Source organism: Ambystoma mexicanum, chromosome 10 (genome assembly GCF_040938575.1).
Source record: "Ambystoma mexicanum isolate Mex_15411 chromosome 10, UKY_AmexF1_1, whole genome shotgun sequence".
Taxonomy (NCBI): domain Eukaryota; kingdom Metazoa; phylum Chordata; class Amphibia; order Caudata; family Ambystomatidae; genus Ambystoma; species Ambystoma mexicanum.
This window is the reverse complement of record NC_090932.1, coordinates 1,354,432,155-1,354,450,935: the sequence shown is the minus strand read 5'-3', so window position 1 is coordinate 1,354,450,935 and position 18,781 is coordinate 1,354,432,155. Positions and strand designations below refer to the sequence as shown.

General features: G+C 49.6%; 1 protein-coding gene across 1 annotated transcript in view; it reads right to left on the bottom strand.

Annotated features, from left to right (window-relative positions):
• Positions 1-18,781, bottom strand: part of LOC138492324 (clustered mitochondria protein homolog) — a 1,100,229-nt gene that overhangs the window by 711,966 nt on the left and 369,482 nt on the right. Inside the window, exon 9 of the mRNA XM_069619372.1 lies at positions 14,453-14,545. Within this exon, the coding sequence (XP_069475473.1) occupies positions 14,453-14,545 (93 nt within the window). The remainder of the gene's footprint in view (positions 1-14,452; positions 14,546-18,781) is intronic.

Here is an 18,781-nt window from a genome sequence, read left to right as displayed (position 1 = left end):
CGCACGCTGCATTATAGGGAACCAAGCAGCACCTAACTGAGGCGGCACAACAAGGCCGAAACATGTCTGGGGTTGCTTTCCATGCAGAGGGTACCTGGCCTAGTAGTTTAAACTGGGCTTCTGCCATTGGAGGCAGTATCTAAGTGATTTGCATATGGCTGGACCCCTTTTGCAACAGTGCAATGGCTTTTTCCAAGCTAAAAAACAGTGGCGTGGAAGGTTGCCCAGAGCATTGCCAGTGGTTCAGATTTATTCAAAACCTTCCACCAATCACTTTTTTGGTTGTAGTTTATTAATTGAACCCTGGAAAGTTGGATGTTAAAGAAAGACATTGCTATCCAGACCGAAGAGAAGGTTGCATTCACGAAAGCTTTAAAGTTTTGGGGGGGCGTGGCCTGGAGCGCCAGCGATGTGGCAGCTCTCCTAATGGCCTCCGCACGGGACCGCGTCAACGTTCGTAATATCCCCGGTTCCTGCTATGCCCAAAGAGCAGGAATGATGGCCTGAAGCGGCAGAAGGCTGGTAGCCTCGACAACAGCAACCTGGGAGCTAAACGGGGATTAGATCCCCGAAAACGTGGCAGGGAGTCCCGACGGCGGCGTTCGCCTGGTGGATTCAAAGTTGGCTGACGCCTCTCGGTAGCCCTGCCTCTGCAGTCCTTTGGCAGCCTGTGCTGGCACCGCGCAGCCCCCGAGGCCGGGCTTCCTCTGGGGCTCGCGTGCAGAGCCTGAAATCTCCAACTCCTCTGACAGCGCCCTGGCCGCGTCACTCGGAGGCCAACTGAGCACCCAACCCAGCCCTTGAAGCCTGCACCCCTCACCTCCGCTTCAGCGACTACCTTGCCTTATCCGCCGGGACTTCGCCCCTCCTCCCCTGGGCCCATGGGCCGCAGAGGTTCTCGGCGGCATCCGCCCACCCCGCTGCACCGAGCCCTGGGACGCTCCTCCCCATGCCCGCATTCCTGCTGCGGTTCCCCTGGCACGTGGCTCGCGCCTTCCACCGGAGGATGGGGCTCTCGCTCCGGGCCGGCGAGGGCGGTCCCCCCCGCCACGCATCCAGATCACAGCTAGCCACCTGGGGAGCGGTCTCATCTGGGGCTGTCCTCCGGGCCAGATGCTCAAACTTCTGCTGGTCCCGGGCCTTCAGGGGCTGGGACACCAGCCTTGGGACCCAGCGGGGCAGCCCCTGATCTGGGCTCCGGCTGCCTGGACCCGACAGCGCCTCTCCTCCCTGGCTTCCTGGGGCGCCCCTGCCCACGTCCTGCCCTCATCTGCTGAAGGGGCTTTATCCCCACCGGTGGCCACTGCACCAGAGGCTTGGACCTGCCTCGGGGGTGGTGGCCCACTCACTGGCAGCCCACAACATCGTGCACCCGCTGAAGCCCTCCTGGAACCTTCCGGCTGCACCGTGGCCCCCGGCTCTTGAGAAGGGGTCACACACATTACTCAGGTGAGCCCAGTAGCCCCCTCCACCCCCAACATAAGCTTCCCTCTATCCGTCCTGGTGGGGACACAGCAACAACTTCCCCAAGGCCTTCTGTATCACCCTGGCCCCCCTTCCTGCGAGGGCCCCGGAGTCCCCTTACTTCTGACCCTCAAGATGGAGAGTGACGCCTCCTCCGGGTCCTGGGGCGCCCCTGCCCACTTCCTCTCTTCTCCAGCCGGGAAGCGCCCGTCATCGCCACCTGCTCTCTGGACAATCACCCTACCTTGCTGATCTGCCCCACTACGGCGAACCTCACCTCCCCGAGGACTTGGTACAATTGCCCGGGACGCCCCAGCTCTATAGATCCTCACACCTTCCCGGCCGTCGCCTCTTCAAATTCTGCGAGACGTGGGAGGGGGGGCTCACCCCCCGGAGGGCGCCTCCCATGGGCGTAATTTTAGGGGGGGGACAGGGGTGTTTGTCCCCCCCAACTTTCATGGCACAGGATTTTGTCCCCATTCATTTGAATGGGGCATTTTATTTTCAGATGACATGTCCCCCCCAACATTTTCAGCAACGTTACTCCACTGGCGCCTCCTCACTTCGGAGCCATGTCGTCCAAAACACTGAAGCACCCCAAATCAGCTGACATTTCTACCATGCTGCAGGCCTCGGAAAAGAAGACCGACCCCCCCTAAACTCACACCCCAGAAGGCGACCGACGACAAAGGGACGCTTGCAACCAAAGAGGACCTACAGGCCTTCATGTGTGACATCAAATCAGAATTCAGAACCTGTATGACGGAACTCACTGCCAAATTGGAGCAAGCAGAACAACGGGTCAGTAGCAGTGAGCAAATGGTGTGGGAGTTCGAGGACCTGACCACGGACCACTCCAGCTCGCTAACGGGGATGCAACGCGCTGTCCAGTCGTTAATGGAGAGGACTGAAATTCGAGCATAAACAGGAAGACATGGAAAATCGCTCTCACCGCAATAACCTGCGGATCCAAGGGGTGCCCTCTTCAGTTACCGACAAGCAGCTCCCGGAATACGTCAGCACCCTTTTTCAGTTCCTCCTGCCGAACTTAGATGAGGCCCAGCTCTTGCTGGATAGAACCCACAGACTGCGCCCTCGCCGGGGTGTGGATACTGACCCCCTTCCGGATGTAATTACAAGGGTCCATTACTACACCACCAAGGAGGCCATCGCTGCGATAAGTCGCTCAGAGGACGAGCTCTCCTTCCAAGGTGTCCCATTACAGATCTTCCAGGACCTCTCCCCACTAACCCTTCAGAAGCGCAGAATGCTACGCCTGCTTTCTGCTCTTCCTCCGAGATCAGCAGATTCGCTACCGGTGGCTCTTTCCCACGGCGCTACAATTCTCGTACAAGGGCACCCCGCGCACCATCAGCCACCTCGACGATGCAGCACCAATTCTCCGTCCAGATTCCCCTGGGACTTCAGACCCATCCTGCCCGGGCCGTACGAGCCCGGCTCCAAACACCACCTCCCCAAAGCCGAAAAGGGCCCCTTGGTCAAGAGCGCAGAGGAACCGTAAACCCAAATGACACGCGAGGACACCCGCACAGGGTATATCGCACTGGAACCTTCGAAATCTTTTAAAACTCGCCGCAGATGCCATGCGGTCCATACCCCCCTCCAAGGTGGATGCCATCACGTTACCCTTGGAGAGAATTCCAATCATGTTGCTTCTGTCGAAGGACAGCCTGGGCACACAGGGGCCACGCCGATAGTTTAAAATCGGCCCCCCTGGTCGCAGTTTGGACCTCCCGTTGGAGGCCTTTGTAGAATCCGTTGGAGACTAGTTCAAAAACCCTCAACCACAGGAGAACCTGAAATAGCCATGCTCTCACTCTCATGGCTGACTTAATCGCTCCCCAATCCTCCCCCCACAGCAAGCGAATCCCTCAAACCAGCCCCTGCATCTAAAGCTTAAATTCACCACGTTGAACGTTAGGGGCCTGAACTCCCCCCCTAGCCCCCCTCGAAGAGGAAATCCATCCTGCAAAGATTACAAAATGACGGGACCTCGATCGCTTTCCTGCAAGAAACACACTTAATCCCAGCAGACTTCTCTCTCCTGCGAAGCAGATTCTTCCCGTTACAATTCTTTGCCTCCAATGGAACCAAGAAGGGAGGCACCGCTATCTTATTCGCAAAAGATCTGAAGCCCTAGATCCTGGATTCATTACGAGGTCAGGATGGTCGCTTTATCGCAATCAAATGCACCGTCCTGGGTCAACTTTATACCCTCATCTCAGCGTATGCTCCGAACAAACTCCAGGAAGGCTTCTACCAAGACCTGGAAGACTCCCTCCTTCCATACCTCCTCAAAGATAGATCCCATCCCCTTCCCTCCCCCCCCCCCGACATCCAGGGATCTGAAATTGGCCTCTGGCCTGGTCCACCTCTTCCGCACATTGGACATTGTGGACTCCTGGAGGGTATTGTCCCCGGATGAGAAAGATTTTATCTTTTACTCGTACGTGCATCGTACCTTTTCCAGGATTGACCTGCTCCTGGCTTCCCCCCCAGATCCTGAACTTCTTCACAGATGAGGTGGTAATCGGCTCCCGAATCGTTTCGGACAATGCCCCAGTCACACTGACCCTCCGGGCCCATGACCCGGACCCCCCTCCTCGCCGCCAGTGGAGACTATATGATCCTATCCTAGGGGACATTGCAGTGAGGGACTCCATCGCTAGAACAATTAAAAACTTCTTTGCAGAAAACCGTGATGAGGACACTTCCCCCGGCCAACACCTGGGACGCCATGAAAGCAGTTCTCAGAGGAGAACTTATCGCCCAGGGCGCTGCATTCCACAAACGTAAGCAAGCGACCCGTGCCATCCTGGAAGACGAACTCCGGGAAGCCGAGGCCACCCACAAAATGAAGGGCTGGGCCCCGAAATCCTACAGGGCCCTACAATTGGCAAGGAAAAGACTCGAAGCACACTACCCCGACGACACAGCAAATCTACTAACCAGAACCAAGCAATGGTATTATGTCCACAACAATAAGGCCAACAAACTGCTGGTTAAAAAGCTGGCCAAGGAAAAGAGCAGAAACTTCGTCATGGGTCTCTGTGTCCCGCAGGAGTGACCCACTATGCGGACCATGAGAAACTATGCCTGGCGACTACCCACCATTCTGAAATAATGACGGTGGCCCCGAGGAACCCGGACGAGCAGCGCTCATACATCCAAGAGGCCACCCTCCCGCATCTGACTCCAGCGGCCAGGGAAGAACTCGAAGCACCGATCACGGCCGAGGAGGTGTAGGCAGCCATTAAAAGCCTAAAATCTAGAGCCCCAGGCCCGGATGGATTCTCCACCTGCTTTTACAAACTCTTCTGGCCCCAATTAGTGGCCCCCCTGGCCCGCCTCTTCAACTCATTCGCGTCCACTGGAACGGTCACCCCAATGATGCAGGAATCCATCACAGTCCTCATCCCTAAGCCTGGGAAGGACCCCCAAGAAATCAGCTCGTATAGACCCATTTCTCTGTTGAATCTGGATGCCAACCTATACTCTGAGATCCTGGCCAACCATCTTGCACCTATCCTGCCGAGCATCATAGACCCGGACCAAACGGGGTTCATAAATCACAGGTCGACAAAGGAAAACATCCGCAGGGCACTGGACCTAGTAGAGATCGCCAATCGGACCTCCTGTCATGATCTCTGCTTCCAAAAGGTCAGGGTTTTCCCAACTCCCTTGGAAGCAGATCCATAACCCAGGTTCCGAGTGCCAACCAGTCCCAATTGGGACCTTTTGGACCCAGTCCTGGCGCCAGTGGCACCAGGCTCATAAATATGCCCAGTCCCAGCGCTGGAAGCGCCGGGCTCATAATGCTTGGGTGGACTTACCTGCAGCAGACCATGCTGCTTACTTGCCTGCCAGTTGAGCCTCTGATCGATCCTCTTCTGTTTGGAACTACTTTTCCTGTTGGGTGGGGCTGGAGCCACTCCCTAGATTCAGAACACTGGAACTCTTCTGGAAGGCAGGAACTCTTTTCTTACCAGGAACTCTTTTCTTACTTAGGCGTGGCTGTGGAAGGAGACACCTAAGCACTACAGGAGGCTATTTAAACCACACCCGGTGGATGAATCTTGCTTTGCGTTATTCTGCACCCTCTGCAGCAGAACGCTCATCGTGTCTTCTGCATCCGGTCCTGGGCCTAAGGAAAAAGGCTTCCCATCCTGAATCCAGTCTTCAGCAACTCCTATAAAGACAAGAAAGAACAGGTTAGCATTCCGGCATCTGAAAGGCAAAGGCTTACCTACTCTTTGTGCGCTCCGGAGGTCTTCACACTGCATTCCGGCATCTGAAAGACAAAAGCTTACCAACTCTTCGCACGCTCCGGAGGCCGTTGGCGCTGCATCCCGCATCTGAAAGACAAAACAAGGTGCGTTTAAAGACATTGGGGAACTTTAATACTCACGTGCCATTACTCCTTTCCACATCTAACCCAGTGGGTATCCCGGCACCCTGCAGCCGCTCCGAAATTGTACCTGAAAAATAAAAAGACAGTTAGAGCGCATCGTGAAGCTGGCAACAAGCGCTTACTTACGTGCTTCCAGGCGCTTCTATTCATCACACGGGCTCCATCTTCAACTCACTTCAGCCCGTCATCCGCCATCGCCGGAACCCTGCAAAACAAGAGACATCATTATTAAAGACTTTAAAGACATTTGAGTTACTCGAAACTTACCGTTCGTGCAGTAAACGACGGACAGCAGTCCTCTGAAGTCAAGAGGCCTGCGCTACCTATCCAGTGAAGAAACTGGTTACAGCACCCTGCCCCGAGGCAGATGGAGAGCTCGGCATTCACTTACCTAAGGTGAGAACGTTAACCTGTGGGGGTCTACAGGAGAGGAGAAGAGGAAAGAGATAGGGACACCCCAATAACCCCAGTTCATTAACCCCGTATTTTCTATCTGCAGACATCTTACTCTGCACGTCAGGCATACAGGGCACAGAGGTCCAGCCCAAAGAGCCAACCGGGTGCTGCACATCACCTTTGAAGATACGGTAGTCGCCCAGTCAAGACCGGCGCCTCTGCGAGAATCAGGTGAGCGTTACACCTCCCAACAACTGGCCCTACTGGCGCTGGATGGAACTAAAGCCTTTGACAAGGTGGACTGGTCTTACCTGCGCCTCACTTTGGAGGCTTTTGGCCTTGGCCTGACCTTCCGCAAAATGATCCTCGCCAACTATCAGACCCCTAAAACCAGGCTGAGAGGTAACGGGTGCCTATCGGACTCGATCTCTCTCACATGCGGGACGAGGCAGGGATGCCCTTTGTCCCCGCTGCTCTTTGCTCTGGCCATGGAGCCACTGGCCCAGCAAGTGCGCAAAAACCCCCGGATAAGTGGCCTGAAGATCGGCTCTGTGCAACATAAAGTTGCCCTCTACGCTGACGACGTTCTGCTTACCATCACAAACATCGAAGGGTCCATGAGGGCGGCCCTGACTGAGCTCCACGTCTTCGGGATGGCATCGGGATTCGCCATTAGTTTCCAAACGTCGGCGGCGCTCGGAGTGGGCCTGACCCCAGCCGAACGAGAGGCCTTGGAGGAGAGAGGCCCGTTTCAATGGAGCACTCAATCAATCTCATACTTGTGGGTTCAGATCCCCGCTCACTCAAAGAAAGTCTATCAGTCCAATTTTCCGCCACTTTTTGAGCAACTGGGAAAGGACCTGACCCACTGGCAGTCGCAAGAAATCTCCCTACTGGGCCGCATCAAGACATGCAAAATGAACCTGCTCCCTCGCTTTCTTTATGCATGCGCCTCCCTCCCGACCTTAATCCCACTCCTCCCCCTACAGCGGCTCCAGAGAAGGATGATCGACTATCTGGAAAGGGAAGAAAACACGCATCCCACGAAGATCGATGATGGCCAGCACAAGATTGGGTGGGCTGGGGGTGCCCGACCTCTGCAAGTCTCAAATGGCAGCGCAGCTGGCCCACCTACAAGCATGGGGGCTCGCCACAGGGCGGCTGAAATGGGTGGAGATTGAACAATCCTGCCTCCCTCTGCCCCTTCGCTTCCTCCCGCTTCTCCCCACCGCCTTACGCCAGAGCTGGCTGGAAATATTGACTGCCCCAAAACAATCAATAAAGGCCTGGCAGTGGGCCCGCAGACACCGAAGGGTCCCAGGAGAACTAAGTGCACTCTCGCCAATCTTCCTCAACCCAGCCTTTTCCCCCGGAGCCCACCCAAGGAACTTTAGGAACTGGGTCGCAGGAGGCCTTGCGACGCTTGGGGCAACTCTTTGATGGGGATTCCCCCCCTAACCTTTGAACGCTGTAAAATGACATTCCAGCTAGAGGAGACAGACAGACACAACTACGCCCAACTCAGGCATTGGTGCTCCCACCCCCAAACCTGAGCGGCAGCCACAAGACCCCTTTCTCCACTTGAGCTAACAGTGAATGACTTACCGGCTCGGGGAAAAGATCTCAGCTCTTTATAGACTGCTACAAGAGAATCCTTTTCATTCCAAGCCCTCTTATATGTCTGAATGGGAGGTGGACCTTGGGCACGCTATAGAAGACCACACGCGGGTGGATATCTGGACCAGAACGCGCACAGCATCCGATGTATCACCAATCGGGAGTGCGCCCACAAACTGCTTTTGTGCGGGTATTACCCCACCCCCTACGTCTCCACCATTTCCAACAGACTCCAGACCCTCACTGCTGGCGTCACTGCGGCCTCCCAGGATCCTATTTCCATATGCAGTGGACCTGCCCCCGAGTGAAGGAGTTCTGGACCCACTGCCTAGCCATTATAAAGGATGTCATCCAGGTGACCATTCCGCTAACGCCCGAGCAAGTCCTCCTGGGGATCCCGTTGCCACACTCATACCCAAGATCAGGGAGAAGAGCAACCCAAGTGTTCCAGTTCTTGCTGGCAGCTAAAATCACTGTGGCCCGTACTTGGAAGTATGTGGAGGGACCCTTGATGACCCTCTGCTGGGTTAAACTCTGGGACATCCTGATAGCCGAGAAGGTTATGGCAGCCAAAGCGGGATCGCTTCACCGATTCGTGGTCATTTGGGCACCGGTGCTGGACTATGATCAGAATTATCCGGCCCGACATACAAACCATGCCCGATTGCCAGAGCCCTTCACTCTATCTCTATGGACGATCCGTCGTCGCCGCCAGACCAGACCGATTGAGGGCCGAGAACAGTGCCTACTGGAAATGCATGGTGCGGGAGTAGGGGACTCTGTGCCTGTTATGTTTTGAGACGCTATAAGCAATGTACTTGTATAAGCCTTCCTGTGTGTTGATTTATAAACAAATTTTAAAAAAAGAAAGCTTTAAAGATGAGCTTGCCACAATTGCATTAGCCTGCAATGAGCAAACTCTACTACAGTTTGTCTCTATAGCCAGACTTTCTATTTACGCTTCTACTCCATGATATAGTAGTGTTGCACCTAGCCTGCCATACCCTCTACTAATTCATAGCCAACTGAATAAACATTTGCCCCTCACATTCATGGTGATTTACAGGAAATCCTAACATACGCATGGCGCTGCGGCTCCCCCTTGGGTTCTAGCCTTGCTGCATATGTCCCTCACCTTATTCCTAACTACCGACTTAAAATTCATGACCTTACCATCTCAACACAACTTAGGTAGCCCACCCCCTAAACGGTACAATCCCCCACTGCCGAACTACTGCCACACCGTGCCTGACATGCACAACATTTCTAAGGCACTGTGCATAACCTCCCTCAGAAATGTGAGACTTGGCGCTCGTACAATAGGACCTTATGTCAAATTTAAGTCCCCCAGGATCAACACGACGAGTACATCTGTCTCCCCACCTACTCACCCCATACTGATATAAAAGTCTGTTACCCTGCCACTACTTAGTGAAGCCACCGCTATAAAAAGGGAGCTCTCATCAACGCCAGATCCTTAATTGCCCATGCGTTAGATATACATCAGACCTGATCACTACCAACAACGTAGACTTTCTAGCGATTACAGAAAACTGGTTACACCCTGTGGCCGGCCCGGCTCTGATGCTAGTAGTCCCAAACAAGTACACTATCCTCAGGGCAGAAAGAACAACCAAGAGAGGAGGAGAGGTAGCCATCATTGCCAAAAATACCCTAGCAGTTGGAGAATGTGCCAGCACCCAGTTCACCTGTGGTGAACTCCTTTCAGTGAAACTCACACTCTCAGCAGAAGGAACACTTCTCATTCATACCATCTACAGACCACCTGGCCACCTATCCTCCATTGAGGATGACATAACCAGCCTCCTCTCTCAAGATAGAAACCCCAACTCAAAAATCCTACTTTTGGGCGATTTGAACTTAGGCTTGTATGACACCTTGGATACCAACGCTTTAGCCATACAAGGTGGCAACTTGGGTCCTTCCTTTCATCTATCTTCCTCTCTACCTGTGGTGTTCCCCAGGAGTCTAACCCCTCGCCCTAGCTTTTCAATCAATACCTGGCAACTCTTGCCCACTGCATTGCCACTTTCTGCTCAAATTTCCAGTGCTACACTGACGACACTCAACTCATTTTCAGGCTGCCCTCTGCCACCCCCTCTCCCTCTCTCATCTCTGATTGCGTAGCGGCCATTCAAGATTGGTGTGCCGCCAATGATCTTTGTCTGAATGCCAGCAAGACGGAGATCCTCCTCACCGGCACACCTTCACCATCCTTTCCCCTCACTCTCTGGCTAGCCTCCCTTGGCCTTCCTCCTACCCACACCTGTGAGGCTAAGAACCTCGGTGTTATCTTTGACTCCACCCTTTCCTTCTCCGCCCACATCTCTGAGGTCTCAAAAGTCAAATTTCCTACTGCACCTCCTCAGGAAGTACAGTGCCTTTCCTCTCCTTCCCCCAGAAGATCATGGTATCCCAAGCTCTGGTTCTCTCTAGCTTGGACTATTATAACAGCCTCTTTCTAAATCTACCTGCCTCTACTCTCCGCCCTCTGCAACTAATCCAGAACAGGACTGCGAGACTTGTCCTTGGCCTCAAGCCCTGGGATCGTATCTCTCCAGCTCTGAATCTTTCCATTGGCTCCCAGTGGATGCAAGGATTAAATTCAAAACCTCTGCATTGTCCACAAGGCTTTCTGGGGCCTGGGTCCAAAATACCTTCAGCTATCCCTCTGCAAATACCTCCCCTCTCGAGCTCTTCGCTCCTCTACCTCCAACTCACTCAGGGTCAGTCATTTTTCAAAGAAAGGAGCTGGTGGTAGATCTTGGTCTTCAGCTGGGTCCTCCCTCTGGAACAGCCTCCCTGCCACTCTAAAACTAGAGGAGAACCATCTCCAAGGCATTCCTCTTTTCTTCTGCCTTCGCTCTCCCTCTCCTTTGCTGATCTGTTTTTTCTTGGCACTGTGCACATGGCCACCCTCTGTCCTCCAGGCCAGGTACCTGCTCACCCTGCCACCCTCCCGCACTGCCTACGGGCCACCCCTTGCACTGGGGTCTGTATCAGTACCCATACAGCCCCCCCTTTTTCTTCCTGCACTTATCAGACCTACCCAGTCTGCTGCCTTGAACCTAGCACTTGCAAATTGCTGGTTGCACTACAACTGTTTGTTGCCTTTATTGTTTATTTATTGTTATTTATCTATTTCTCATCTGCTTCGCACTTTCCACTTTTCCCCTCCCCCTCTCCCATGCACTTGCGCGTTTTCAATGTCACTGGGCCTAGTAAGATCGCGGTTTTGTTCTCCCGTTCCCCTCCCGTGTCTTGTCGCGCTCTGAAACACTTGTGTACGAGCGCGATAGAAATAAAATATCAATACAAAATACCATCATAGAACTAGGTTTCTCATTGAAGATATTGGACCCCACACACCCACACAGTGCACAGGAAGAAACTTAGATTGGGTTGCAGACCTCAACTACAACACCAAAATATTAGCCAATACACCATGTGCTTGGTCTGACCACAATGTCATCTTCTTTGAAATCTCCAATTCCAAACCTCCAACACCTAAGGATATCCAGGCCCCTCCAACTCTAACTAGGAACCACCACCTAATCACTTTATAAAGTATCCTCCCTCTAATTCAACCCATTATTCAGGACAAACTACCTCCAAATCTAGACCCTGCCGAAATGGTAGAGATATACAATCAGAACCTACTAGATGCTCTATACCAGCCGGCCCCTGTTAAACAAAGGAAAGCCAAACCGGTAGCACACTTCAACAAATGGTTCACCCGAGTTGAAATCACTTCGCAAAACTAAAAAGAGAAGCAGAAGCCTCTTGGAGAAAAAAACCTTCAGCTCAAAATAAGGATAAATTCATAACTGCCTCCACCTCCTATAAAACTGCCATCCTAGAAACAAAAAAGGAGAGCTGTAACAAATAAGAGAATCTCCAAAGCCAATTCTAATACAAAGGAGCTCTTCACCATTCTTAAAGAATTGGACTCTCCCATCATCCACTAGACTCATGCATCAAAGATACCCTCTGGTGTACGAACATCCAAAAGGCGCTACTCAATCAAAATACTCCAAACAAAAAATGAAGCAAAAAGAGCTAGTCTATCGATAACTACCAAATCTAGATCCCCTATACTTATGCAATCCAACACAAATCCTCAATTAACCTCACCTACTAGCCCTAACGTGACCTTTAAATTCACTCCGGTCACTGCCCTAGAGGTGGAAACAATCATCAGAAGCCTTAAACCATCCAGATGTCAAGGCGACGTTTCTCCTGCTTCCATTATAAAAGGTGCCAAAGAATGTGCCTCATTTATCACCTCCTTTATAAATGCCTCCTTTGCCTCTTGTACCGTCCCAAAAAACCTGAAAGATGCATGGGTTATGCCGCTCATAAAAAAGCCTAAACTCGACCGTAGTATTCCAACTAACTTTAGACCCATCACCACTGTGCCTTTCCTTCTAAAAATACTGGAAAAGGCTGCATACATCCAAATTCAAAACCACCTCTAAACAAACTACCTCCTAGGCCTGAGACAATCGGGCTTCAGACCTAGACACAGGACTGAAACAGCCCTTCTGGATCTGAAAATCCAAATGGATGAGGCTAGAGATAACAGCAAACCCGCTCTACTCCTCCTTTTGGATTTATCAGCCGCTTTCGACTTGGTTGACCATAACATTCTAACTAATCATCTAACCACAGCTGCCTCATTTTTCAGCCAAGCTGCCGCAATGGTCCAATCCTTTCTGGCAGACAGATCCATGAGGGTCTTCTCACCTATCACCTCTGCCAACCCAGACCCCATCACATGTGGAGTACCTCAAGGCTCCTGTGTGTTACCCACCCTCTATAACATCTACACAAACCTACTATTTGACCACCTAGATGAGTTAGGCGTATCATATAAAAATTATACTGACAATACGCAAATTCTCATCACCTTATCAGTTAACTACCAAACTGACACCAGCCTCCTAAACGAAATATACAGCAAAATACATGGGTGGATGGCCAATCAGGGGCTTTGTTTCAACTATGATAAAACTGAGATCCTCCTCATTGGCTCCAAATTAAAACTCAGTGAACTAGGCTCTAATTATTCTTCATTCATCATAGACGGTAACACGATCAAAGTTGACAAAGTAGCAAAAACTTTAGGTTTCTACTTAGACTCTGATCTAAATCTCCAAAAACAAATCAATGCCACTGCCTCTTCAATGGCTTACACATCAAAATTGATAAATGCCTGTCGTCCATTCTTGAATGCTAACAGTTGTCTCACCCTTGCTAGAGCTCTTATAATGTCCAAACTGGACTACTATAACACTCTACTTGGGTACCAGCCAAAGGAATCTGCACAAACTACACATTATGCAAAATAACACTCTTAAAGGTGCTCTCAACATTCCTCGCTCTAGCCACATAACACAAATCAGACCAACTGCTAATTGGCTCCCAATCCAAGATCAGATTACTTTCAGAACTCCCATTATCACCCACAAGTGCCTCAACAACTCGGCTCCCAAGTACCAGATGAACAAATTCTTCAGAAAAGAATTTTCCAGACCTACCAGATCCCTATACGCCCACTGCCTAAACATCCCGCCTTTCAAACTAAACAAAGCAGGAGGTTCAAGCTTCTCAGGGTTAGCCGCCAAGACCTGGAACAATCTTCCTCTTGCACTAAGAACTGACCGAGTGTTCCTATCATTCAGGAACAAAACAAAATGTTGGTTATTCAAGCAAACCAACTAAAACCCATCTTGCCTCATCGTGACTTCAGCAACACTCCTGACTTACGCCTGCACTGTGGCAAGTATTCCACTTTGGCCTTTTTGGCTAAGAGTACTCTTACCCAAGTGCCTTTCATGACATTGTCTCATGTACATTTTGTAAAATTATTGACCTGCATTTATGCCTGCTCACCTTAGTATTATGAACCTGTCCTTTGTATATTCTGTAAAATGCCATGCCCTTTATTTTTGTAATGCTTACGTTAAAAACTAAAATTCTCTGTAATTCATATTGCCTGTATATTTTTTATCTAACCATGTATCTAAGAAAAGCGCCCAGATACCTTTGGGCTTGGTGCGCTATATAAAGCAAATAAAACAAAGTCTGTTAAAGAATTGGTTATCTAAACAAGAATCTTGCGAGTCCAGATAGACACCAAGGAACTGTTTACAAAAGTGACTTTTCTTCGTATAATTAAGAATCATGGGAAGGGATCCACCGTCTGGAACCAAGGGCTTCCACCTTGGAGAACATTGTTGTTGGAATTATACTTATTTTAGTTGTGAACACTTTTTGGCCAATTGAAGATATTTTCCTTACACAATGTCATTTGTTTATAGGACGAGGGTCAGGAAAGGATCTTAAGGATACAAGGGCGGTTTTTCAGTTATTGATATCCTGACACAGACAGACCCTTAGTTTTGGTTTATAGGCAGGTAAACTATTGTTTTTGTCAATACTTTAGTTTCCTGTACCATGATGATTATATGCTGCATGAAGATTGCATGTATTGTTATTTCATATACAGTTAGGAGTTACCTTAAAGGTAGCTCTTTCTCTTAACAACTGATCTGTTGAGGGAAGCCGGGGTAGCTCTTTTGTTGTCTGTAATTCTTCATTCCAATCGCGGATCTGTAAACCAAAAGAAATAAACCCTTCAAAAATGTTTTTCTTTTTCCTTCAATTTTTAGCACTCTGCAATGAAAAACATGAACACATGAAGGACCTGTGGGCAATGACGATTACATCAGAACAAGGTATTCAAAGAAAATAGCATTGAGCATATGCCAAACGTATGCAAGTTGATATTTATATACAGGAGGAACAATGCTCTATTGATCACAAAAGAACGTACAATAAATAATAAATCTGATTTGACTGGAAGCAGTGAGCTCCTTACAATGGGGTGAATTTGAGGGACATTATGACCAGGTTGTGGAGAGGAGTAAATGGAACAGTCACCAGGGACAATACACAAGTGGACATACATAGAATAAGGACAACCAACATTGGACTTTTTCAAGTACAGGTATGCGGTACATCCAGCTGTGCTTGGGACGCGACCACAATGGATGAAGTGCTAGAATGGAGGCACAGGAAATGAGACAGAGGCAGGTGCGAGGTGAGGGAAACATTTTATTAGGCATTGATAGAAATTCATAAAGTAAAGCAATTCAATCTGAATTGTTAACTCTATGAATGTGTGCATATCGCATAATACACACAGAACACATGTGAAGAGTTATAAATAACGGAACTGTATTTTGTTTTTTTGAGACTTTGTAAAGCGAAACCTATAGCAATGAAGCCTCAAGGCGCCTGACAGAGGTGAATAAAGGGGCTTGAGGGCAGGAGAATTGGAAGGCTTGGGTGAATTTCAAGTGAATCCTTTCCCACAACTACAAATATGTTTTTCCATAACTGTTGCCTATTTGACCACACATGCTGCTAATGTTAAACTATTTTGTGCACTGATTCCTACTTACCGCACCACTCACACCAACATAATTCAGAAAAGTTGATTGAGCTGGAAAACGTTTGTGAATGCCAATGAAATTTGCATCTGTATTGTGTTCACCAACATGTGCATTGGCCATCAAAGCCCTTCCCCCGATTCTCCTCCGGGAATGTCCTCTTGTATACATCTCGTAAGGGAGAATTCTCAGAAATGTGCTAATTCCCTCCATTTTAGAGACGCACAGTAACTTTGCTGGATTTTCAGGACTTGATTTTTTTTTAACCTGGAGAGTGTGTGACCCTTTTTCCCACTCACTGATGTATTTTAATGTGATTTCTGTATACACTGTTTCTTCCGGTTGTGGAGTCTAACTAACTACATAGGCATCATCATTTACATTGTGTCACACAGCATCTTCAGCGCAGTGGTGATTGGCCGACAGACTGTCCAGCAAGGACAGCCACTGTGCTGGGTGATTGACAGCTAGGCTGGAATGAATGGGAGAGAACTGAATAAAAGGCGAGGATTTTGGCTTGGAAGGCAGAGTCGACCACTTGACGAAGGAACAGAAGAACTTGAAGAGGACACCTGCTGCAACTCCTGGACCAGTGCTGCTGTGCTGAAAATCTAAATTTGTATCGACAGAGAAGCCCCTGCTCAACACGCTACCAAACTGTGTAGTAAAAGCTTATACAAAAGGTTGGGTTTCCTATTACCTGTAGTCACCCAAAGGGTACTGCATACAAACTTTGCCTGGTTTGCTGACCCTCACTTGGTTCCAGTGTTAGGTCTGCGTTCGCATGTCAGTGAAATTGAAGTGTTTTTGCTGGACCGTGTTCCCAAAAGCCTCGCCGTGGCTGCTGACCTTTCTGCAGTCTCTCTGAAGCAGCAGCAGCACCTTTCCCAGTCTCAAGTGTCTCCAAGTAGGTGTGCTTCCAAGCGGGTGCTTCTAAGAGTCTGCTTCGCCCAACATGGTTCACCTCACGTCTGCTTCTGCCATCTGTAATGCAAGATTTTCCATCACGTTTGAATGTCCTGCATAGCCGATTTCTATTATGGTACCTGGACTGCATATTCAGCTTGAGGTTTCTTTAATTCCTCATCAACTCATCTTCCTCGTGAAAAATATTTCTGCAAAAATGCATGATGTGGAAGATATGCTGCATTTTCTATTATGCCCTGTAAATGCAGTTAATGCGTAAATATCTGTGCCCGCTGTTCAAGGGTTTGGGGATAAGAAACTTATCTGTAGCATTTAATATGATTGTATCACCTCCAAGCCTAAATTGTGCATCAAAAATGTATATTTTTATTGAGCGTGCTTTGGAACAGATCTTATTTATTGCGGTATAAATAACTGTGTAGTAGTTTGTTAGCGAGAATTCTCTGTAAAGGCTAATTTCACACACCTAGTGAGTCCCCCAGCAGCTCTGCTGGATTTTTGGGGTTTATTTTTTTCTCCTGCTAAGAGTGAGACTCTTTTACTCCCACTCTTAGACATGATTTGAGGTGTTCCTTTATCTTCCCATGTGTTTTATGGGCTATGGGGTATTTTACTCCATAGGGTCTCATGTGTTTTTGATGTGGGTTACACAGCACCCTCCGTGCCGTAACCCAGGGGTGTCGTAGCGACCCCCCAACATAGACTCCATACCCTGGGACTGACTACTGTCTCCCAGGGCATGTAAAGTCATCATTGGCTTTACTAGTCCCAAATTATGAACAGAAACCAGTACAAACCATCATATTGTGGACGTACTGGTCGGGCCAATTCGATTGCCCCGGGGTCTGTTGTTCGAGGGGGCATGTCTCCGTCCCCCCTGATCAGGTTTTGGCTGGTGGCAGTGGATACTACTTTTTATATTCGACCGCAAATATCTCTCTATGGGATTCTCCCATTGTTCGAGGCTACCAACTTTATTTATTTATTAATTCACCGGTTGGTATTTTTTGCCAGAACTCGATTCTAAAATGGCGTTTGTGTTCTCTTCTGTGACTCCAACCCAAGTCGAGCCCTTTGTTCCACTTTTTGACTGGCTTCGCCACAGAAGCCTCCATAAGTGGTGCCACTCTGTCTGGGTACCACAAGGGGTGTGGGAGGGGGTTTAGGCACCCTGGACTGAGTTGCCTTGGTAACTCAAGTCGCACTCTTGTGTGATTGGCCCAAGTGGTGAGCCGGCCGGCTCACCACTTAGCATGTTTGATTGACAGCTAGGCTGAATGAATGGGGGTGTGCTGCATAAAAGCAGGGCTTTGGAGACTGGAACTTCAAAAGTCGCCACAGGACCTAAGAATCCGAGGAGGGAGAAGCTGAGCCGACCTGCAACGACACCACCGGTGGAGCCCTGCTGAACCGTCTCACCACTTTTCCCGACGACAGAGGAGATCTCCAGTCCGGAGAGTCTTCTTCCTTTGACTGGTGGGGATAACCAGTTTTGCCTTCTTTTCACCTTCCTGGAGCATCTCGTGGCCGCCTTGCCCGTACCAAGCACCCCGGCAACCAGAATACCACGGCTTACCACCACCGCGAAGAGAAGGGTAACTACTCCGCGGCTGGATTCTTCCCTGGCAGTGCAACGACCTTCATCTTTCCTCCACGGCGAGACCTCCTCTTCCTCTGGACGAAACACCGACTTGCACCCGCTGCCAGGAACAACTGACCCGCTGGAGCTTCCTTCACACTTAAGGTACTGTGTCCCGCCTGGCTTCCCTTGCGACAGATCGTTCAGTGTGACAGTAAAGCCTCGACTTTCTAACCTGGGCTGGCCTGGGACGACCTAGCTAACTTTTCCTGACTTTAATTTCATCCTTTCTGTGCGAACTATCTACAAGACTCTTTGGGCATAACCCCACTGTGTGAACCTGGACCCCTTCTGCTTGCTCTCTCCAAGAGCTGGGCCTTGCAATTGACTTCCTTGCTCTCCAGTAGAACTCTGCCTATTCTGCCTTACTGTGGTTCTTTTAAAAGTATTGAAATTTGTGTGCTTCCATAACTCACTTTTTTTTAATAACTTATTAGAGTGCCATCTTATGTTAAGCGCTCACCTCTGTCTGAAAATAAGTGGTGTTTCTCACTAAGACTTGTCTAATAAGTCATTAGGGTTGTATATATATATATAATAGTGACTGTGTGCTGAATGTACTTACCTCTTTTGTGCTAGTGTAATCTACAAGTGTGTCTTTAAATAAATAATTATATACTTTTACACCAAAGCTCTGGTCAGTGTTTGCTTGTGCTACTGTATCTCTGTACCTATTGTGTATACTCTATATACTGCCTAACTCTTCTTGAGGGAAGTCTGACTGCTCAGCCACAGCTAGCAAGTGAATCTGCGTGGTACAGACTGCTACCAAGTGGGTTTACTGCCAAACACCTGTAGTCTTAAATCTTTTGCAGTGGTCCCTAAGGG